The sequence below is a fragment of the Aptenodytes patagonicus genome, chromosome 3, assembly GCF_965638725.1.
Source record: "Aptenodytes patagonicus chromosome 3, bAptPat1.pri.cur, whole genome shotgun sequence".
Lineage (NCBI taxonomy): Eukaryota > Metazoa > Chordata > Aves > Sphenisciformes > Spheniscidae > Aptenodytes > Aptenodytes patagonicus.
This window is the reverse complement of record NC_134951.1, coordinates 101,189,802-101,213,409: the sequence shown is the minus strand read 5'-3', so window position 1 is coordinate 101,213,409 and position 23,608 is coordinate 101,189,802. Positions and strand designations below refer to the sequence as shown.

At 37.1% G+C, this 23,608-nt stretch overlaps 1 protein-coding gene across 5 annotated transcripts in view; it reads right to left on the bottom strand.

Moving 5' to 3' along the window:
- Positions 1 to 23,608, bottom strand: part of SRBD1 (S1 RNA binding domain 1) — a 133,493-nt gene that overhangs the window by 10,933 nt on the left and 98,952 nt on the right. For 3 of the 5 annotated variants that reach the window (XM_076334415.1, XM_076334416.1, XM_076334417.1), the window contains 3 exons: positions 10,566 to 10,672; positions 7,797 to 7,973; positions 4,956 to 5,108 (listed from right to left, as the gene is read on the bottom strand). In XM_076334415.1, coding sequence (XP_076190530.1) covers positions 4,956 to 5,108; positions 7,797 to 7,973; positions 10,566 to 10,672 — 437 coding nt within the window. The remainder of the gene's footprint in view (positions 1 to 4,955; positions 5,109 to 7,796; positions 7,974 to 10,565; positions 10,673 to 23,608) is intronic. The other 2 variants (XM_076334418.1, XM_076334419.1) reach the window with 2 other exon arrangements.

Here is a 23,608-nt window from a genome sequence, read left to right as displayed (position 1 = left end):
GCAAATACACATTCTGAGTGCAAACCTTTAGCAAAGAGCATTTTTATGAGATTTAAATAAAAATCAGTAAATGTTAAGATTCAGTCATATGAAACCAACTGCACCCAGCAGACTGACAAAACAAAGAAAAAACATTGCGTTTTCTTTCCAGCATTTTGGTTTATAAGCATAACCCGGTTGTAACTTCTTGGGATTTCCCAAACGTTTCCTCAGTTTTCCTATCAGTTCTTTTACAATATGTACCAAGAAATTGGATATGCTCTACATGTTGTATTAATTGTATGTAGAAGATTCTGCCACTATAAACTGGTTTTCACACATAGACTTTTCAGAAACTTAAAACACAGCTCTGCTTTGCAGGAAAATACGCTGCCTACAAAAGTTTTTTTTAATTTATTTTTTAGGAAATTCTGATTCATAATATTTAGAGGTGTTCATAAGCTTGATCGCTGCACATGACAAAGCTAAGCTTTGACAGTGTGGAAACCATGAACAAAAATGTTTTGGTCATCTGCAGAATGTGTTAAATCACCAGTACGATGTTTTCCAATTATTTTACAGAAATTGTACAGATTTTAAGTTAAGATGTTCAAATGCCATAAATCAATCATACCAGCACCATTTGTGCCACTGTAGTAAAGATTGCATCAGTATTTCCATTATAAAACCCCTATTTTTCAGGGGTTTCTAATTCAGTCATAAAAATTGGCTCTGGCCTAAAGCTTGGCAACCAAAGTCACCACTTGGGAGCAATTCTTTTAATCTTTTTTTTTTTTTTTTAATGGATTGGCCTTTCAAGCTACAAAATAGTTCAGAAAAAGAAAATTACTGGTTTTAAATTTTGGTGAACTTCTATCCCTGAAAAACATTTTTCTAAAAACTGGTAATTTTGTATGTCATAAATCTGTAATGCGGACTGCTGCTTTTGGGTAATTTGGCTAGAAGCAGTGGATAAAAATCACCAGCTTATTTTGTTTAAAAATAAATGTAATTTCCCATGAAAACTTCTAATCCAATAAAATTTTCACAAACGACTTTCCTATGGCAAGATGTGGCAGACATTGCATGAGGAAGCCTTTATGACTCATTTATGCAGAAGCTATTCTATTGATTTTAATTTCTGTGGTAAGAGGTATGTAATACTGTATTTTGATGCCTTGAATCAAATCTGCCCATCTTCTTCAAAACAACAATTCTGCCCTTTGGTAGCACAGATCCACCTGTGAGCCTGACATGGTCCCTGACAAAGTCCTGTGTAAGCACAGAAAAAGAAGACAGAAATACTTTGGAAGCAGCAAAGCAACAGAAGTCCTTTAAAATGTATTTTGTTTAAAAATATATATATTAAATACTGATTCTAACCCACTTCTAACAGCCTCAATTTTTTTCATGCACATTAATTTAAATTGTAAGAATTATCAATTAGGTTTTAAACCTAGTTTAGTTCTAACATGTTAAAAAGTCCTTCGGATGTTGGTTGATTTCAGTAAGACACCTCCAATGAACAACACGAATATGATTTGATCTTCAGGCTCTCAGAGAAGCTCTCTCATGAACATCGGCTCAGCAAAAGGGAATTACAAGCCCAGTTCCATCCACTGCCTATCAAAGTCAGCAAAACTCGTCAACAGCCCCGATAAGTTTTGGACTGAATCCTCCATGCAGTCTGAATTCCTAGTAGAATTTTTTTTTTAATTAATATTTAGGCAGCAAATTGGTTTGGAAAGCCATTTCCATAAGTTCTGAGAAGCTTAACAGCTCATACGCTTTTTTTGAAAGTAATTTTAAATATATAATCATTGCTAAATTGTAGCATTAGTTGCTTGAGGGGAGGATGTCTGGTTTATATTTAGCCCTTATGTCATCAGTGTCAATTTTTAATACTACACTTCTTGGCTTTTGTCAGTTTGCTGCAGAGCTGTATTTTCTTTTCTTCAAACAGCTATTTGCAATGAAAAAGCATTAGAGAGATTTGCCCCCTTCCCCACACCATTTTGTGATATCAAGCTAGTGCATGTTAGTACAATCTATACCATAAAAGTTATCACCTTCACATTTAACGAGCTTTCAAGTAAACTATCTTTTGATTGCAAGAAAAAATACTGTTGAACATAGAGTACATTCATAGAAAGCACAGAAAGCACTCTGAGACTCTTTTTTTCCACATCAAACTATATGTACAGATACTCATAAATGCAAGAAGTAAGACAACAGAGAAAAAGCCCAAAGAAAACAGAAAAGACTGATGCAGTTCGTTACAGAGACAGATGCTACGCTTATTAGTTTTGGTGTTCCATTAGCAGATATTGTTATTGTGTTTTTATATTTGTTTTGCTATCAGCTGATATTCTTTTGCATAAAAAAACCTGTACAGTACAATACTTAAAGCGCGCACTTGGATCTAAATACTTCACCTAAAAATTCAGTCTAGGAAGGCAAAGTGTTTGGTGAGAAACAGAGAACAGACAACAGCACAGCTGGAAACTTACTTTAAAGTAATTGCACTAGCATCGCATAGAGAAATGACATGATAGGTAGCACTGGTCTGTAGCCACGTCATACTTCTGCAATGGCTTTGCAGCTCTCGAAGTCTGACGAGTTTGACCCTGAGCACATTTTAAGAATCAGCAAGGTACCTTCTACGCAGTGTTGGCTGTGCAATAGGTGGCAGCCTCCTCTCTGAATCATGCATAAGCCTGTGACTCAAACCACTATCTTTTGGTGGAGATGTAAAACTTGTGCCTAGCCAAATTCCAAATCACAATTACATGACTCGTGATACATACTAAAATTGTCTCCAGAATTTCCACTGCATGTGAATATCTGAGCTACCCTATGCAGTAATAATCCCACTCACCACTTCAGATATAAAAGTAATCTGTGCTGCTCTGGAAACAAAGTCACAAGTCTTTATTTTCTGACCAACCTTTGTGATGGTATTGTATGTAGATAAATTCCTGTAGTACTCCACCATTAACTGGCTACACTTCTCTGCTCCCTGAAGCAATCTTTCCACATCAGCCTTTAAGTGAAGCTGGTAACACTGTAAACACTTTTACTGATTATTTTATTAGTCTACTAGGGCTGGAAAGCTAAATGGACTATTAACCAAATCCTGACTACTTGATATTTAAATTGAATGAAATACAATATTGAAAATCAACATCAATTTTGAATAACCAATTTTTATTTTTTTTACATTGACTCACTCTGAATAATCTCCAGTAGGGGTGACCAAACTTCCTCACCCTGTGAGCCACCTACCAAATGTAAGATCATTAAGATCAGGACCTTGCCTGATCTTTTTCCGCAGCTATGCACAGGGCAGAGAACTAGTAACAAATGCTGATGCATAAGAAAAAAAAAAGGGAAATGGTCGTGGAAAAGGAGAAACCAAAGTTACCTACATACTGCACAAAGAGCATGGAGTCTAGTAGGCCACGGTGGCTGCTCTAGTAATTGCACGGTGGCCCTAGAATCAGGCACAAAGAAGAATAAACTGTGGCAGGGAGAGGATGGAAACAAAAGTGCACTGCATGCCTAGCAGAAGGAAAGCACGCAGACCTATGCATAGGAAGTTGTATGTATATGCAATTATCTCCACCGGAGAGAGAACAGAGCACACGCTGTAGGGAAGGTGTCCTAAAATGCAAGGTCCTGTAAGACTTTTTTAGATAAGAAACTCAAGCTTCAGGAATTCAGAAATTCAGCATATCTCTCTGAGGCTTAAAGATGGTTTTGTTTATAAAACAGGAAGCACGACTCTGGTTCTCCAGGAATAATATTCTCAACAGAGATCATAAGAATCCTAAAGCATCTAGCTACTGCTGAAATTAGCTCCAGCACATTTGAAGAAAAGAACCTGTTCGCCGCAAATCACTTAAAAAAATAAATATGTGCTGGTTTATGGTAGGAGATAATGTTTTCTCAAGAGGACAAGCAGAGTCCAATTTCAACCAGGGCTGATGATAGAAAAGATCACAGCTTATACTAGCATTTACCAGCTGCAGTATCCCCTAACCAGAGGCACACATGGATTCCTAATTACTTTTTTCTGACCTACACAAAAACCATTCTCTTCTTTTATAGCCAAAGGTCACTTCGTAAAACCACCATGGTGTTCATGTATTTGGGAATTTAATACATACATCTTAATTAGATCTCGCAATATCAGAATTTAATTTTAAAGGCTCATAATAAAGACACATGCTCACATACGCCTGTGCACTTGTGTGCACACTCAAACACACAAATAAACAAATTCTGGTGGTCAAAATTCACTAAGTGGAAAGTTTGTTTGGCACAAGCTGAACATAAGCAACAATGTAAAAGCAGTTCTTAATGATGCAGAGGTATTAAACTACTGCTGACTGAAAATTTACATGGCATTTCAATTAGATTATTTCTAAGAACAAATAAAATTATGTTTTAGTTATGGCCTTTACATAATACATGGGGTAAGGCAGAAGAAAAAACCCCCAGTTTTTAGACATTTTTAGAACAAATGATTTGTCTCCACACTTTGTGAACCAGAAGTCCAACCTGAAAGTGATGTATGGCATGAAGAGAGCTGGCAAACAGAAGGAAATCAAGAAGAGTGGCCTCAGTGAGGCGTGAAGTGGTGATATGAAGAAGACAGGGTCATGGGAGGAAAGTCTCGTGAAGTTTTGAAAATTCACTGATTTCCTCACTGAAAAACAACGTGAAAACCAAAAAACCAAAGAATAAAACTAAAAACTTGCATGCGCATAAGAGGCAAAACACACCAATTGAAACCCTTCACTTGTAAAGAACTTCTGAAGCATAACTTTTTCTTGAAGAAAGGGGAGAAAGGATCAGATTAATATAAGTACTCCTGTCTCAAAAGGCTGAGCAGGCTGTTGTCACAGAAAGATCAGTACTTTCATTTTAAAAATTGACAGCGTCAGTGGTTCAACAGCTTTCCCACTGCTTACCTCATTGCAATGCTGTAAGACTCTGGATGAATACAAGTCTGGTCCAAAGGATTGGGCTGTCGCGAGGCACATGGTGTTGGTTTGCTCTTCTTTTTACCCTGTGTACCTGCCTTAGTCAAAAGTGCATGACTTCCAAGTTCAGCTTTCTTACTACTGTCAGAAATAAAAAATGGACATGTCATTCTTAATGAACAAGATCCTAGCCCAGTGTCCACATGTGAAAAATGCAGTCTTTTATATAATGCTCATTCTTTAAAAATAAAAAAAGTACAAAATCCCTAAAAGGTCATTGTGGGTGAATCTTAACACAATTATAACATATATAACATCAATATATGCATAAATTAAAAATAGAAACAAACATTGGGAAGGGATTCTGTGCTGCTTCAAAATTTCTTCATGACAAGATTATAAAGGAAACACTACACAACCTATTGTATCATTTGCAACCTGGATAGCATCTCCTGTCTGTAAAATGGGGACAACTGCATTTACCTACTTGATAAAGATCTTGTGAGGACACTTTCATATTTAACTGTTGATTAATAGTCTGCATCATTTTAAATTTGAAAAATTTATAAACAAAATTTCCTATTCATATTATCTTTAGGTAAGCAAATTGCATCTCAGGCATATGTACAGAACAAGGAAGTATGTGAATGCTTAAACATCAGAACTCATTAAACCACATTTATTGACTTCCTATACTTAAATTTCTGAAGAATTCTGCTCAAACATGGGCCAGGTCAAAATACGAAAAATTTCAAATCAAAAGAACTCAGACCAAGATTTGCTTAGAACAGAAAAAAGCTTAAGGTCAAATCTATCACTATTTCAGAATTTATAACTGTTTTTCCAAAAGTATCTTAATACAGCTTTCCTTAAAACTTAGTGAATACATTACTGACTCCTAATCAGTTAGCTTCAGTTAGCATTTGGATTGGGCTTTTTTTTTTCTTTAATTGGCTGGATAATGAAAAGGCTCCAAAGTCTCAGAGATCCATGGACAGATTGCCCACATTGGTAGGAGGACTTCACAGAAGGCAGAAGAGAAAGAGATCTATCTTCGCATGTGCAGCATATTTACAACTGGCACACTTCTTCCCTTAAAGTTTCCCTTAAGTAAAAAAATGCTCAGGATACAGTAAAGGCATCAAATGACTCGTACTGGCAAAGCCTACTTTCTTGCCTCTTTTTTTTGTTTTTGTTTCCTAAATCACGAGTGGTTCCTGCTTTTGCAGGACAAAAGAACACACTGAAGGACCCAGAACTAGCACTCGCACTTTGGGCTCTACCTATGCATCGACCGTCAGCAGAAATGCAGACGTAACTTTCTCTTTCCATATAATTTTTAAAATAACCATTATTTGTTAACTTCCAAGTACAAAGCACAAAAACCAATTCAGACAGCACTCTATAGCCATCAACATGATTAGAGAGGACAAAAATGAAACCTTCTCAAAGTCCATTTCAAAAACGTTTGGTTTTGCCACTGGGCCCACAAGAAATGTTGTAGAGACGATAGTGTTAGAGCTTTATTTTGGCCTCAAACTCCAAAGTTATAGCAGATTTCTCAGGTTATACAGTGTTCTCAAGTTTTATGGAATCTGACTAACATCAGAAGCATGTTCCAGCAAGGGGAAAAAAAAAATACAGTGTTCTTAAACATTTCACCAGTGAACTTTTGGAAAAAAAAAGGCATCAGCCTTTTCTTCCTTGGTTGTATTGCAGCATTCACTAGAACAGATCTGTACAACGTAAGACCTATCGATCATCTACAGCCTTGAAAGCAATTTCTTTGGTCTTCTGGTGCTTACAGTGCACACCATTTGGCCTGCAGCATGTGCCTCCCTGCCAGATGGGCAACCAATCTGTATACCTTCCACCCAGGCAGTAAGCCAGTCCTAATGTGCCTACCTCCTGCCTGGAAGTTACACGTGTGCTGTTTGGCCAGCAGCAACTGGGAATACAGTATGGCTTCTGAGCATTAGTTTGGCTAAAAAATAGCATATGCTTCCCAGGAAAGTATTTTTTGAGAAGAGTCAGTGGCAAAAGGGTGGGGATGGTGCTACCACTGTGCCCTTTCTTAGTTCTTTACGTTGGAAGGAGAAATGGGAAAGACAGGAGAAGAGACATTGCCCTAGAAAGGGCACTTTCAGTTGTGGAGAGGAAGGATTTCAGGTCAAGAGGAGCACAATGAATGGTTGCAAGAAGGAAAGGCTTGGTACAGAAACAGGGAATGAGATGGCAGGGAAAAGGATGACCCACTGTTGACAAACTAGACTTGGGAAAGGGCCTCACATATTCGAGACAGAAGGCAGTCACATCACGCTTGCTAGGCACAGGACTGTAACACAGACAAAGTTTGATCCAGGCAGCTATTCAAATCTCTCTCTCCAGGTAATGGAATTGAAACTCTCTGAAAATCCACTCTAGTTTACTACCATTACTTTCTGCAGAGTAAACTTTACCACGTTAAAATGAATTTACAAATTTCTAAATTATGCCTGAAACACAAGACTAAGGTTTTAATATCTCAGCTCATGACACTACCGCATGCCAAATTTCTTCTACCAATTCAGTGGCAGAATTTATAATTAAACTTACATACTTATCGAAACCCTAACTTAGAGTACTAGGCTAATAAGCCATGATTATTCAGAGGAAGAACCATCTTCAACCATTGACTTCAAGAAGTTTATTTGTTAAGATGTTGTCTTTCAGAGTGCAAAGGCCTAGGATTCCTCAATTCTCAAGCCTGAACACAAAACAGAAAAGGGGAAAAAAATCTTCTCATACTATTTTGGATAATTAAGTCAAGATAGCTAACATCTCTACTACCTGCAGAAGGTCTTTATATATTCTTGATTGAATCTGATGAAGCCAGCGCACTGTTGGAAGGATTTGGGACCCAGACCTTTAACTTCCTTGAGCTGTTCTCGGTTTATAAATGGTCCATTCTTCTCTCGCCATTCAATTATATTTTTAGCCCTGTTAGCATTCAGTCCTGCAATGTGTCTAAGAGAAAAGTTTACAGAATACATTTATTACCGTTGAAGTCATTAATACAAGTGCTATCAATCACAAGGATACACATTACCATAGAAAATCTGGTTTACAAAACTTAAACAGCTAAGAAATTTGCAAATAGACTCCCAGACCAAAGACATCGTCTGAAAAAGGATCCCTTCTCTTAGTTCTATGGAAGGAATCCACTCAAGTCAACAAAACTTGGTACAGCAATATGGTTCTGCACATACCTAACTAGTAAGCCAGGGACGTGTAATTTATGATCTGTTGGCTATTTCTGTAATGCCAATTCAATTTGTCATGTCTTATGGCCTGCCCCCAGCTGCCCTCTTCAGGAAACAACGTGGGAGGAGGGTTCAGGACAGATAAATTGTTCCTGTGAGAACAGCCCCCTCTCAGTTACTCTCTTCCAATGGTACCGCAACACCTTGTCCCAACATGAAGGGCTGACGTCTGCTATCCAGGAGAGTGGCTGGGAGCAGCTTGCCTTCCTCACACAATTTAACAGATCCACACAGCTTGTTCCTTTTCTCTCAGCTGTTCTTGAGATAAAAGAGCAGCTGGGAACAGGCTGCATGAGTCGTTCTAAGGGCAACTGGGATCTGGCAAAAACTTACTTGTGAAGTGCAACTGCAGCTAGCCAAGTTCCTTCAGGAAGCAGTGGGTTTGCTGCACATTTTCTGTATGTACATGTGAGTACAACTTTCTGTGTATGGAGTATGTTAATCGCAGAAAGAGGGAAGAGAGCTATGGTGGGCAGTTACTCCTAGCACTAGAGAAGGAAAATGTCACCCATCTGGCTCTATGTATCAGATGCCATTGCTTTAAGTCAATGGCAGCAGAGACCCGTTTGTGGAATGGCACGGGCTGATTCTAGAAAAACACCACCAAACCTGGCAAGAAGAGTCAAAAATCAGGGGGGAGAAAAAAAAAAAAAATCTTTCCATTATTCTCATCCTCAAGAAAAACTTAAAAAAATAATCCAAAGTTGGTGAAACCTCAGAATTAAATTGGAGAGGCACACCTTTAACCATAGACAAAATAATAATCATTAGGAATGGAATTTTCTCAAGAAATTTCTTAGAAACATTATGAAATCCAGCTTATTTACACTGACAACGGAACATGACACAGAGTTCACAGAATTTTCCACTGATGATCTCAAGTCTTTCAAGTACAATACTCAGCAGTAATGCAAGTACTGTAGCATTGTCACCCCTTCCACACATAATATGTGTCAACAAGTGTATTTGATGCATCAGAAGCATAAGCAGTAAACCCTGTTCGCTTTCTAGCTAGGGTGACAATTTCATACACTGTACATCTGAGGGAAAATTAGACTCCATCTACACAGAGCAGCAGAATTGAACTGCTGAGGATCAAGTTAGATCTAGAACTTGACGCAGCATGTGCATACGAGCATCATAAGACAGATTAATTAGACCAAAGTATTTAGCCAACGTGGTTACCACCTGTAACCATGACTGGACAGTGTTACTCCACATTCACAGTTTTGTGGAGGCACAGCAGCACCTCAGCCTGATGCCCTCTGCTGAACTGCACAACATAGCTGTACCCTGCAGAAGGCTGACAGTGCTCACCCACTGCACTTGCTCAGGTAGGGTTTTATTCACAAATGAAAGCTGGTCAGCTTTATTTACCAATAGGTACTGCTTTCTTTCTTACTAATAGCTGATCTAAGTCTGAAAGAAGTTAAGACAGAAGGTAAATCAGGAGTCAGGCTAAGAATTAGATACACACACAGAAAAAGAATATGGAGGACAAAGTGGAAAAACAAAAAGAATAGACAGAAAGCCTCTCCAAAGTATGGAAAGACGTTTTCAAGAATGAAAATAAGGAGTTAAAAAAATTAAAGAGAGCCAGCAAGAACACATTTTTCCTAACTTTGATACCTAATATAATTGTCACTACCTAGATTATGGATGTTCTTTTTCTACCCCTCCTACTACAGAGGATGACAGCAACGCTTTGCTCTTCTGAGAGGCTGCTCAGCTAAACGATTCTCAGTGCTATACACTCAAAAGAGAATGAGCTTTTAATTTCTAACCAAGAGAAATAAAATCCAGAACATTTTCCAAGTAAATATGGCATAATCACTTAAAAAAAAAAATCAGTAAAAAGGGATACATTTTTCAGCAGTTTCCCCTTAAATCTTTCCTCTTCTCCTTTCCTCACCCAACTTTTACAACCTGTTCCACTTAGCAGTACCTATAAAAATACCTAAGAGACAGAAAGTATATTTGAAAATCCCTTTCTCAATGTAAAAATACAAATTAATTATATCAAGTTTTTCTAAAATTGCAGTGTTGGTTCAAAATTTTAAAATATCTGTTTATCTCTGAAAAATAGTTTTACCCTGGATACATACATACATGTACCCTTAAAAACTGACTCTTAATGATCCAGTGAAATACTGTCTTAATGTGTCATTTTCATGTAATTGGCAGTTTAACACAAGAGCCATTTGCTCCAGCTGAGCTTGAGTCAGATGGCAGACTAAACAGAGACTCTGTGATCCAGAGCCATGTAATTACTGGAATAGGAAAATGTTTGACTCACCTTAATAGTATTTCTGAGCAGATGTTAATATCAACTCCTACAAAGCTGACACACTCTTCAACCACACTGTCCAGAGTTGCTTTGAGCAAAGTCTGTGATACATCATGCTGAGAAACAAAAATGGAGATACTGGATTACTGAAATATTGAAGAGTACAAAAATAAACTGCAAACAATGCTAACATTAATAAAATAGTTGAAGCTTATCAGTATCTTATGTGAAGGCACTAGTGAAAAACAAATTGTAGAACATATTTTTAAAGGGTCTCCAGTACCTCTTTGCAACATCTTTGTCATGATACAAATGACTCAAATAAGACAGTCTTCACATTACTGCATTTTTTTAATAACTATTTCCCTGCATCATGTAAAAACAAAACTATATTAAACACATAATGATTACTCAAAAGGAGTAATGCTTCTGTTCATCCACTATGTCTTGTTTTTAATCTGACGTTTATTAACCTATAAAAAACTAAGACAATATTTTAAAAATAAGAAGAAAAGATCACAAATGCTGCACTTCTGCACCTGCACACATAAATGTTTGCAAAATTGTCCTATTTATGAGCATCACACTACAGTAGTTACTATTTACTAAGAGAACAAGCCAGGTATTGTATGAGGGTGGGCAATACATAAGGTACCTATCAGCCCTGTAGCAACAAAATGTTTCAGATTTTGAACAGATATTTCTGGGAAGATTGGCAGGTCCTTGACTGTAGCACCACTAATGGAAACTCTTCCAGGTTTTCCAGTATTGTTCATAGTGTTTCCCCTTCCCCCGCCCCCCCCAAAGAAAGTCAGTCACACTTGTCAAAGATAAAAGTTCTGAAGCTCGAAGATTTCTTTTCCTCCACAATGTAGGCAATACTTCAATCTATAACTTTTAGTTTCCCACAGAAGCCCATCAGTGCTTAGAAGTCTGACCTGGAGGGAGAAGCCTCTAAATGCAGGAGCTAATTCAATCACTATGTTGGCTTAGCTTCAGGGCTCTTATACGCCAGTCATGTAAATCTGGGTTGATCTGTTGTGGTTTCGTGATGCATTCATTTAGGACATCAAGCTGGATTCGAGCCAATACACCAAACACTTCATCTACTACTTTGTTTTACCTTCTAAGCCATTCAGACCTTTTAAATATTTCACAGTTAAATTTAACATGCCAACAGCATCAATCCCAATCTACAAAAATTGGTAGTTCATCAAGTAGTGGTTAACAACTGAAACAATCATAAAACTTATGGCAATGTATTTCATAGCCCCCTCATTTCAGGTAATGGTAATGTGATGTATTTTCATGATGCGATACATAATGAAGCTACTTACAAAAAGGAAGCGCAAATTTTGCCAATATTACTCCTCCTATATAAAGTTCGTATGCAAAAAGCCATGTATATGCATAAGTACTTGCATTTGCACACAGTCTTGGCCTTACAACCACAAAGCTTACTTGTACACTTTGCAGATCAAATGTCAGTTTCTACTTACTAATGTGTTGCCACTACAACACAATGGCTTCTTTCCTGAATAAAAAGAGATAAACAAAAAAACCCCACACCCTAAAAAGAAGTCTTATGTTTCTGTTTTTCTGACTTACTGAAGATGCAGCTTCTCTTAGTGAGGATGTTCTATATATTCCCTCCTCCTGCCATCAGCTGGGTATGTACTAGAGATAGAGGCTTCTAGCTCTCACACATGCTCATGCAAGGCTGCATTTATATAACACAGTACAAGAACCAGAATAAAACTGCTCAGAAACAACACCCACATTTTCTCTTCTTTGCCAAGTACAGCTGCCAAATACTGGGCTAGATTTTCCATGATGAACCACAAATTAAAAATTTAATAAAATAAAGATACTACTTTAACAATTGTTTTCATTATGATGGAGGAAGGAAAAAGGAGAAAAAAAATGCAGAGTTCTCAAAATTTCCGTCTGCTTTTAGGAAAGGCTACCGACTCCAAGGTATTTGGAAGTTGATTATCATACAGTTTCACAAGTTCCATTAACAAGTTCCATTAACAGTAGCAGTTCTTGGCCACCTCTAAGAAAAGCGTAGTCTAAAATAACTATTCCGAATATAAAGTAGGGTCTGTGGCAGAGATGGGGGTCGACTGCTGTTTCAGTCTCATTCCTTAAGATGATGATCATTCTTCAGAAGGAATAACATGCAGTTACGTGATTCAAAACTGAGACATTCATCATCATCTCTACAATGCCTTATAGCATAGGGTGTAGCAAAGAAGGTAATCCATAGATTTGGCCTAATCTTTCTAAGCAGTTCTTTGAATGAGACTTGAGTCAGCAGAAGCTTCATTCCCAGTCTGCTGAAAGTGAACTTAGATAGCAATTCAGCCAACTATACTCCCCCAAAAAACAGGAAAGGATATAATCACAATCAAACGCTAAGCATCCTGAAATACCTCTGCCAGTGGAAGGAAGACCAGTGCTCACAGATCCCCAGTTTCAAATACGAAGTTGGCATTTATCTGAAGATTTAAGTTTGTGGATGCAATAGTTTGTGTAAAATTCAGGTGACAATACACACTTTTTGGAAAAATTGTGATATTCAACTGTGTTTTTTTTTTTTTGCCAGGAAGACAAGGAGCTCTCAGAGCTGCAAAAGATGATTTGCATCTTTTAACTTTATTGCTGCTTGACAGTCACCATTAAAAAAACCAAACCAAAACATGCACAAGTTGTTCTTTATTACTCCAACACATAACAGTCGTACCACTTTGAATGGACATCACAGCACGTATGTGAAGGTATGGATAAAGAAAAAGTGAATGGGTAGATCTGACAGAACAGGATTAAGCATAAGACAGCATGGCTAAAACAATCCCTAAGCAACCCATACCTTACAGAGGTAAGGTACATTCAGTTAGTGAATGATGTTCACAAATCTGCCTCCAAGATGCAGCTACGGACCATCACAATTTCCTTTTGCTATGAAGAAATTTCTACATCCCTCTTTACATTGGTACAAAGCACAGAGAAGTGTTATGAATTTAATTTCTAAAAGTAGTTAATTAAAAAAATATTATCCCAATATCATTGTCAAGACTTCCTACTGCTAACAGGTTACACTTCAGAAAGGTTTAAAGTGCAGTGCGTTTTCCAGTCTTCCAAAAATTTCACTCATCTTCTCAAATATCAGAGGTTAGATGATATTATACACTTCTATGTACTATTTATATGCACTGGAGTGGTATCAGATTATTCAGACACTACTAGAAGCACAGATACTCCACACTATTCACTCGCTACAACAGGTCTGTAAAGACAGGAATCCCCCTCAACTGTTGCATTAAGCACATCAGAATAAAACCTGCATAAATAAAGCCCAAGTCCAATACGCAAGGCTACTTTCAAAGTGTGCTTATGCAGAATTTTATGCTGCACAGCCTCCAACAACCCCTCCACACACCAATGTGGTAGGTTGTTGCATCAGCTGATCCCCTGCAAATCGTTCTAAATAAAACATTTTCATATTAACACTAACTCTGAATGCATCCCTATGCATGAGGGTGTCCCCACTAAAACTGTAAAGTCTTGTCTTTTCTTTTTAATAAGAATACTCTTATTTATTAACTGTCTTTATCTGTGGAACAAATACCACAACTGCCCCCACAAGTCCCCTTACAAAACCATGAGAAACTAGCTCCCTCAGCCAGCTGAACCATTCATACCAGGAGCTTCCTTGGAGTCAAGCACAAAAGGTGCCCCAAAAGCTATGTCTAACAAGAAAGGAGCATGACCTTTTGTGCGATTTTCAAACATCATCTTGAATTTACCACCCAAATAGATCACTAATGTTTTATTAAAAGGATACTCAGAAATGACAACCATTAATATATTCACTGCTGGAATAGTAGAACTGGAGCCGAAGACTTCATTTTGTATGATGATCTCCAAGCAATAAAAAGGATAGATACCCCCAATTTATGGAAACGAAGGCCAGCAGAAATACAGGACTTGCCACAAACTGCAGGATGTCCAGTGCAAATGTGCACACTTTCATTTATCATCACTCTCCAGAAAACAAAGCCACCTTGCTTCACGGACAGCATTAGGAAGTACTTAGATATCTGTTTGGTTTGAGTTTTTTGTGGGAAGGACTATATAAATTACTTTGCCCTTAGAAATATCAGGCACTGTAACCGTACTTTAGTATGTGTTTTCTAAGGAATTATCAAGTAAGCCAGGGAACAAGACACAAAATTAAACTACTTGATTAATTGAAACTGCTACAATAAATAATTGTAGTTGACCAATAAATGAAATTCAAACATTACATTTTTCTAATATTTTTATAAAGAGTATCCCAAATATCCCTAATGTAACTTACATTCATGAACCTGGAAGAAAATCAAGGGCTGCTATTTTGATTTCTGGTCACGATTACTGGTCAAATTAGTCTGTGGTAAATGTGTTAAAATTACCAGAAAAAGAATATTATATTGCATACTTTAAAACCACCACCCTGCAAACCCGTGCTAAAAAAAAAAAAATAATATAACTCCATTTCATGTACTTTCATTAAACACAGCACAGAACGTTTAACACTAAAGAATAGTGTTTATGAACACCTGTCTATTATGCACATGATAGTTTTGTCCTATTATTATATCCTCCAATACTTCAGCTATCTTTTCTTTTTATGTGGTATGAAGCAGAGAGCAAGGATTGTTGTTTCTCTCGGTTTCAAGAGCTACGAACACTCACTGGAAACAATTAACATTACTAAAAAACTATCTGTTCCTTGAGAGGGTGCTACTACAACTGTAACTGAAAGCCATTTTCCAGTTTCAAAAACCTGTTGATGTACACAAAAGGAAGGCAGTATTTTAAATAGCCTCTCGTCTCAGTTATTTCTAGCAGTATACCAGTACAGACACTGTAAAAATACATTTGTCACCAGCACGACAAATTTATCAAGTCAAAGAACCACTGTTCACATGAAGCCTGGAGGCTGTACTTAGTCAATGTGCATAAACATAGATGGTGGCCCAGTAGACTGACTAACTTTGCCTGACCAAACACACTAAATACTGTATTAGTAGTGCTAGACTAGAACAACCCCAACCGGCAGCTTTTACATGGAAGCAAATCACAACTTCAAGCTCTTTACCTTTGGCAACCTAAAAAAACCCCACAAATACTAAAACAATACACATAACTATAATGCATTTGGTAGCCTTTTCCTGGTCCCTATAAAAATCATAATTTCAGAAAATACAGTATGATTGCATGTCTCTCAAAGACAAATTCAAACAGCTTAAAATCCTAGTGCTACACACAGCAATTCTTAAATACTTATTATTTTACATTTACAAACATTAGTAGACATGAACACGACCAGCCCGCGCATCGTTATTACTTTACAATGCCCAAAAGCCAAGCAAGGCACCTTCCAAAGCAGTTGAACAAGAATTATTCTTACCCTGCAGAGCCTACAGATGTAGTGCAGACATGACCTAATGATGCTGGTCACAAAGCAGTGGGGAGGGGAAGAGTTCTCAAGTTTGGGCAGCAACCTGCAGGTTCTTGACCCAGGCTCAGCATTACAGTATTATAACAAGATCAACATTCATCCTAAATAAGACCAAGCTGCCCGTCAGACAATCTATCTTGGTTTTTGATCAAGTTATACCTCACTTGTCCTTTGAATCCAAAAGTCAACCTTCAATGAAATAAATGCAATTTAATTTTTTCTGTCTTTAAGTCCTGAAACACTTCTAACACCTCATAAAACATTATTTCGTTGGTACCTACCATTAACTTCTGTATCCATGAATTTTAATACTGGCATGTGAGACTAGCCAACACGCCTCCTGAAAAAAATACTTTTTTTTTTCTTTAAAAAGTGGTATAACTGTGCAGCCTGAATGACATTTACTGAATGAGAAATTAGGTGGGACAACATATCCTAAGCAAAGTTCAAAACTGTATTATTTTACAGAACTCAATCCATGGAAATGTGTTGTAAAATTTAAAAAAGGGAAAAACATGCTCTACTAGTGCTGTGGCCTACATACAATCAGCTGCATTTCAAATGCTTGTGAAACCACAAAAGCAAAATGCATTCAGGACAAGCCCTTAAGTACAGCAGGACTAATGTAACACAAATAGTCTAATGATAAGTACCTTTTCATGTGCAGAATTAGAAAAAAATTAAAAACGCACCTTACATGTCAGGTGAAAACGTTGGAAAGTTCAGGCAGAGAGGTTTAATCTCTAGCGTCCTCTGGAAAATCCCTTTCAGTTAGATTCTAAGAAAACAAGCTTATCCCTCTGATGTTTGATAAAAGGGCCTAACTTCAAGAATTTCTTTTGAAGATTGTTTGTGATTTCTCCGAATGTTATATTGTTATAGGATATATTGTTATCCTATGTACTTAACTCTGACTCATTTCTTGTTTTCAAAAATCCAAATTCTGTTTATTTTAACAGCATATTACTATTACTGAAATATCCCAAGAGAGAGAAATGGATTTATATTTTCAAAGAAAATGATAAAACAAAAACAAAATCTGTCAGCTCTGACATTAAAAAAGAAAACAAAAATGCACACTTGATCATCTAAATGCTTCACGTTACTTGCAAGTTGCTGGAATTCATCTTATATTTACTTGTGCTTGTGTCCTAACAGAAGCAGTAATACCACTAAGCTTGTTACACAAATTCAAACCCATTGCTATTATGTCTGATTTCTAAAGCTAACTTCTTTGACATGAGCAAGCTAGCAGAAAATGCCATATATCCAAAAACATCTTCCTCTTCCCAGAGCAGGTACCAGTTTTCTCCACGCATATTGTTATGCGACTAAGGGGCAGCAATCTGAATTGTAATTATAATCAACTGCATAACTCCTGGAGATTTCAGTGGGACATTTTCTTTCTCCAGTAAGTGGCAAAGGTGATTGCCCAAACTGCTAGGTGGAAAGCCTACATTTCAATTTCAGTCCAAAACTGTATTTTGGGGCTGTTAAAGGTCTGCAAGTATAGGGGATACCCTGCAATACTAAAGAAAGATAAAGCAAGGACCATCAGGAGTAGAGTTTCATAGATCACATGGCTGAAAGGCAACAAATTCAGCTGGGGATTTTCCTGAAAAGTGCTGAAGGACAAGAGGAAAAAAAAAAAGATTACACTAATAGAGGGAGAAGGAATAGTACATTTCTAGAGGGACAAGACAGAAGTCATGAAGCCCAGGTGAGTCCAGTCATCTGTGGGAATTCTGTTTAGTCTGAAGTCAGTGACCATCAATCCCCCTGCAGCAGACGGGGGGAAGGAACAGTACTGAGGAACAGCAGCTCCTGGGTATAAAGTTCCAACTCAGAGCAAGGGGAGCCCCCAGGAGATGTGAAGAGCTTGGTAAAAGTCTATATAAATACACACACTTCCTCCTCCTCCACTGAAGACAAGTTGGGATTCCTCTCACTCATCTCTAATGAGGAATGTGGTACTTGCAATATTATTAAAAACAACAACAAAAATGCAAGTTCATTTAAGGGTATTTTCTAGAAAGGAAAGATTTGTACAGTTGATACATATTTTATCATATCCTAGTTGTCTAACATAAGCAACTTCTTGCGCTCACTGGCTTTCTCGAAGTTAGTATAAAACACACTTAGCAACTGCTACACCAGGCGACTCAAATCAGCAGTACACTGAGAATATATTTAATACAATGACATATCCATTCCCTCATTAGAAAAGAATGTATATGCCAATGACATTCAGCACTTTTTTTAATCCCACACCAACAGAATTAGTCATGATACAGTTAAGAGGGATTTTTTTTTTTTTTTTTAAATTTAATGTGACACCACCTCCTGAAACGCTTTCTGGAAAAACCTTTTAGGTAATTTGACTTTCCTCAACCCCTCCAGCCCCCCCCCCCCTTTTTTTTTTAAAAAAAAAGTGGATCAGTTCAAATTGAATATGCTTAAAGAACACTTTCAAATCCCGCTGTTAAGTTCTCTCCCTCTCTTCTATTTGGCTTCTCCTTTGCTTTCATGGGGCACTCCTCCCCTCTGCGTCTCCAACCTCTTCCTCTGCACAGCTAAAGGCAAAAATAAGCTAGGAATGAAACAAAATGCAAGACACTGTCCTGCAGAAGTCACAGCCAAACTCAAATAAAGCAAGCTTATTTTCTCTGCTTACTAAAAAGCATGCACTTCATTTTGATTGACATATGGCAACTCAAAAAAGTCACCCAGGGTAGTGTTTATTGAATGACCCATGGAAGACTGAAAGCTGACAGAAAACCAGGAAACATGAGAAAACAGAAGTTTGTTCAGTACCAGTGTTTATGGATTTGACAGGCAGAGTACATAAGCATCCATTGTGTCATTCACATCTTTGATAACTGAAACCAATTTCAGCACCACTTATTACATATAACAGCAAGTTATATTTAAAGCAAAAGCATAAATAATTAATTAGAAAAAAATCTCTATGATGTAGTAAGTTTGTGCCTTTTTAAAAATCTGCTCTGCACTAAGCTTAACAAAATTTGCATTAGAACATATATTTAGTACTTTTCCTATTACATATGTAACACAAGCAAAATGTTTGCACATTGGAGGTTGAAAAGTTGACAGGAGTGAAAAGTAAATTAGCTGCACTAACTTGTCAGCACTGAAAAATTAAGTTCTCAATGACAATTTTTACAAGTGAATGAGAACACCAACATTTCTCTCATTACCAAGTGACATTTCAGAACCACCATCGCTATTGACAGTATATGATGGTTACTAATAAAGTGATTAGCATAATGTAAAAAGTGAGAAATCAAAATTAACTAGGAGAATGGCATAAACAAGAATAATGCATGTATTACCCCGTACGTGGAAATAGCAATTGAGTACTCTTGCATTATACATCCTTTTTTAAACAAGTAAGATCTCAGCAGGTAGGAGGGAAAAGCACAAATCAAAGAGCACTTATTTTCCCAGTATCCCTGACAGACGCTGTGATTTGTAGCCTCCTAACATAACCCTTACTGTTATTCAAGGTCTGGAAATTCCTTCAAAAGGCTTGTTTGAAACATTACAAAAATATAGTGTTTAAATTATTTGTAAACATATAAAATAATATAAAATTTTGTAGTGTAACAAATTAATAAAACTTGCTTGGAACATAAAGTTTTCTTAGGTATTCTCTAGTGGAAGATTTGTAAATAATCATTGCATTACTATTACTGACTTACAAAGCTTACAAGTTACTTACAAAGTTAGAGCTTTTAACTATTGCATATATGAATATATTAATTGCAAATGTGTAATCTGATAGCAGATTACGACATCATTCATTTTAAAGATTGACCTCTCTTTGCCTTGCAAAATCTTTTTTTCACAAAGGATCTAAAGCTTAACCAAAACAAGTTTTAGGCAAGCTTGGAAAATCAAAGAAATAAAATAAGAAATAAAGTATTTGAGAATTTAAGATTTAATCATTTAGAAACTTCTGAACCCTACCATTTTAAAACCAGATATCTTTATGAATTCTAATTATAAAAGCATTTAGTCCAAAAAGCAACTGTACTGCCACAGGTTTGGTTTTGCTAAAATTAGTAAGGTAGGAGGAATAGAGTTCTCTATTTGTACAAACATTTACAACTGCAAGCTGGTGTATCATCGAGCAAGAAGGGATTAAAACCATCTCTGATTTTGCAGCACTTATGTCTGCCTCCCACCACTTGCAGAAGTATACCCTTACTTTACAACATGAAGAGCAAGAGAGTCAAGGCCTGCTCCATTGAAATTACTTGCTGATGTCCCACTACATTAATTAAGGACAGAAGCTCAATAGAAGTTTTATCTGTGCTTTGCAGGACTGGGAGTTAAGAGATGAGGTACCAGATGGATCAACCAAATGATTAGATAAGCTTATTCAATGTGCATCTGCTTTGGCAATTTATTACTTATACTGCAAGAATCCAGAATTTTTAAATATTAAAAAACCCCAACACCTTTATTATTGGATGTTCCTTTCTGTATGGAATTTGTATTTTAAGAACACCATAAGACAGCTGTTCTTCTAAAAAACCTAGAATAAGGCATCAAGCTTTGGACTTTTCCTCACACAAGGCAGAAGTTGCTCTGATCAGAAAATAGGCAACTGAGACCTTAGATCAGCTATGGCCAAGCTTCACCTTCTGAAACACACAAAGCTTGGCAAGAAAGCTCAAGTGCAAGTCTTGTAGTGAGGTCTACAGCGCATGGTTGACTAGGCTGATGCAAGGAGCAGAGTTAATCTAAATCACGGCAAGATGAGGAAGACAGCTATGCCTGGCAAGTCATCATCACTAACTCTGGCCCAAGCAACTTCTACCTTCTGATGCGAGAGAGGGATACATGGACAGCTAATGCCATTCCCAGCCTGCAAACTCATCTCAGAGCGAGATATAACCAAGGATGCAGGTCTCAACCACACAAAGATTTGGTGTGTACCACCTGAGGTTCAAAGGTAGTTCTTGCATCCAAAGGCAATCCCGCAAATACACACTTCTAAGTTCACTCAACTGCAACAAAGACCTATCAAAGTTTACTGATAAGGCACTTCAATATTGAGCATATGCTTAAGAGTTTGCAGGATTCAGTCATCTTAATTAAAAAGAGAATCTAGTAGGAGATTGGAACTTTTCAGTAACTACGGTAGATAGTTCAGTACACTTAGAACAACAAAAATAATTAGCTTCTCATATGATTGTAAAAACTAAGAAAAGTTCAAGGAAGACAAAATATGAAGCGGAAAAGTTTCAGAAAACGAAAACACAACCTAAAAAGTAATAGCATTGGTGATTCTGTGCTGCCTGGAATGCTCTTCCATCAGAAAGCCAGAAAAAACCCTAGTCAGCCCACATCCTAAGAATTAATTTTTTTTAAAAAAAGCATTTGATGTGCAGGTTAAAAAAAGTTATACAAGGGTGTTTTAATTGCAATATTCAGCCTGCTCTGTCTTCAGGTACATTTCAGTGCCAGGCAGTAGACTCCTGCTTTCTGACTCACACAGGCAAGGATATAATGCTTTCAGCAGATCAGGGCTAGCTGCAATTCTGAAAAGGGGTTAGCATCATGTCACAACAGAAAGAAATCAGAGTTCAGAGATGATGTGGAAGCTTATCAAATCTCAGCTTGCTAGTTTCCTACTATAGCAAAGCTCTCAAGTTCATATGCCACAGTTGGAACACACACAGTTCTGATACAGGTTTAAAATCTACATTGAACAATATCATCTTCTGTTTTAAAATAGACGTAAATATTGAGAGATTTTAGCTGAATCAGGAATTTAGTGTTTCAATATTCCTTTCTAAACATTTACATATACGAATAATTCTACAAGTACATAAGGAATTCATTTGAGGTGATCTGCTTAACATGCTTCTGTCTTCATTTGAGTTCTATTTTCATTTCTGTTAGCCTTTTGAATACAGAAAGACAGAGAAATTTCTGAGTGTTTTACAGTATAAGCATAATTAGGACTAGACATCATTAGAATATGCTGCTAGTCTAAAATAACATGTATATGACTGCCTATCATGAAAGACATAAGATCCAGTTATACGAAGTTCTATGATTTGTGCCTCACTGTTATTAGCAATGAAAAATGCTGAATTGACTTCAATTCAGTCTTCTTTAGGACATGAGATCATTTCAGTTGGGAACTTGTAAACAGAGTTGAAGGTTTGGAGGATGGAAAGTAAAATCCAAAGTCATTCAATTAATTTATTTTTTAAGTTACCAGTAATTGAACACAACCTTTTAAAGAGGTTTAGATTTGGGTTTGGGGGTATTAGGCAACCTGAAAAGACATACCAAATAGTTGCTGTATACAAGAATACACACGGTATTTTTCCAGTTACTCATCCTGTAACTAAGAGCAAACCAGTCACTGAACTCAATCTCCAGCTACCACTTTTTGATTCCCTAGATCCTGCTCTTAAGAGTCTAGGAAATCTGCACATTAGAGTAGTGCATTGTCAAAAACTCTATAGTCCTTTCATAAAATATTAAAAGTACTCTCAACTTCTCCCAAACTTGCAGTGGCAGAAAATACATAGCTGGTAGTACAGAGTTAGAAAGCGGTGAATTTTGGTTTTGGTGTACTTACTCAGACTACTTTGACCTGTAGGTGACAGAACTTCTGGGAGATATTGTCTTACAGTAACAGTTCTGGTTTTGCTAGGATATTATCAAATTAGAACAGCAATAACCTCCCCTGCCACAGCCACACATGCACAGACACTGCAGAACCTTTAAACTTCACACTACTGAGATATAGGTACCTGAAAACAGTCCCAGTTTTACAGATGACAAATCAAAACCACAAGAATTTCTCTTAAACCAAAGTAGTAGTAAATGAAAAAGAACGGACTACAATTCTTCATTTCCTGTCTACAACCTGAGCATCGTTACCCAGAAGCAAACAGCACACATTTTACCTCTCCAATATTTTATGAAGTTCACGCACTGATCGCTATGTTCTCCAATTGCATGGTCCAGGGTCAGCTTACAAATGTTTTCATATCTTTGTTTTGAGTTGTCCCATGCATCAGCGGGAAACAATTAAAACATAGTTCTAAATACCCTTCACTTTAAAAGCTAATAACCACTTCTAATTAAGCAGTTGTCTTAGTTATCACAGCTGGAGTAAAAAAAGTGCTGTAACTGAATCCATTACATCCTGTTCCAGAGGAAGTGCTCATATGCCCAGTTCAGCGATGAAAATTAAGCTGCTCTCTTTCATAAGTTATTTTCGGGTAGGAATCAAGATTTAGATGCAACTAGGCTATCCCCTCAGACTAACAGATTTAAGGTCTGGACAAGAAGTTGGAAAACAAAGCTATTTAATACCACAGATGTAGTGAAATCCTAGCAGTGGGAAAAAAATGTCTCCAAAAGCTGATCCCAAGTTCTCCTGGTGCTACTTAACTGCTAGCAACATCGACTAGACCACCTTACATGCACAACCAAATAGGATGAATGGCTCCAAAATTGTTCCAGTTAAGTATATTCCTAAGATACTGAC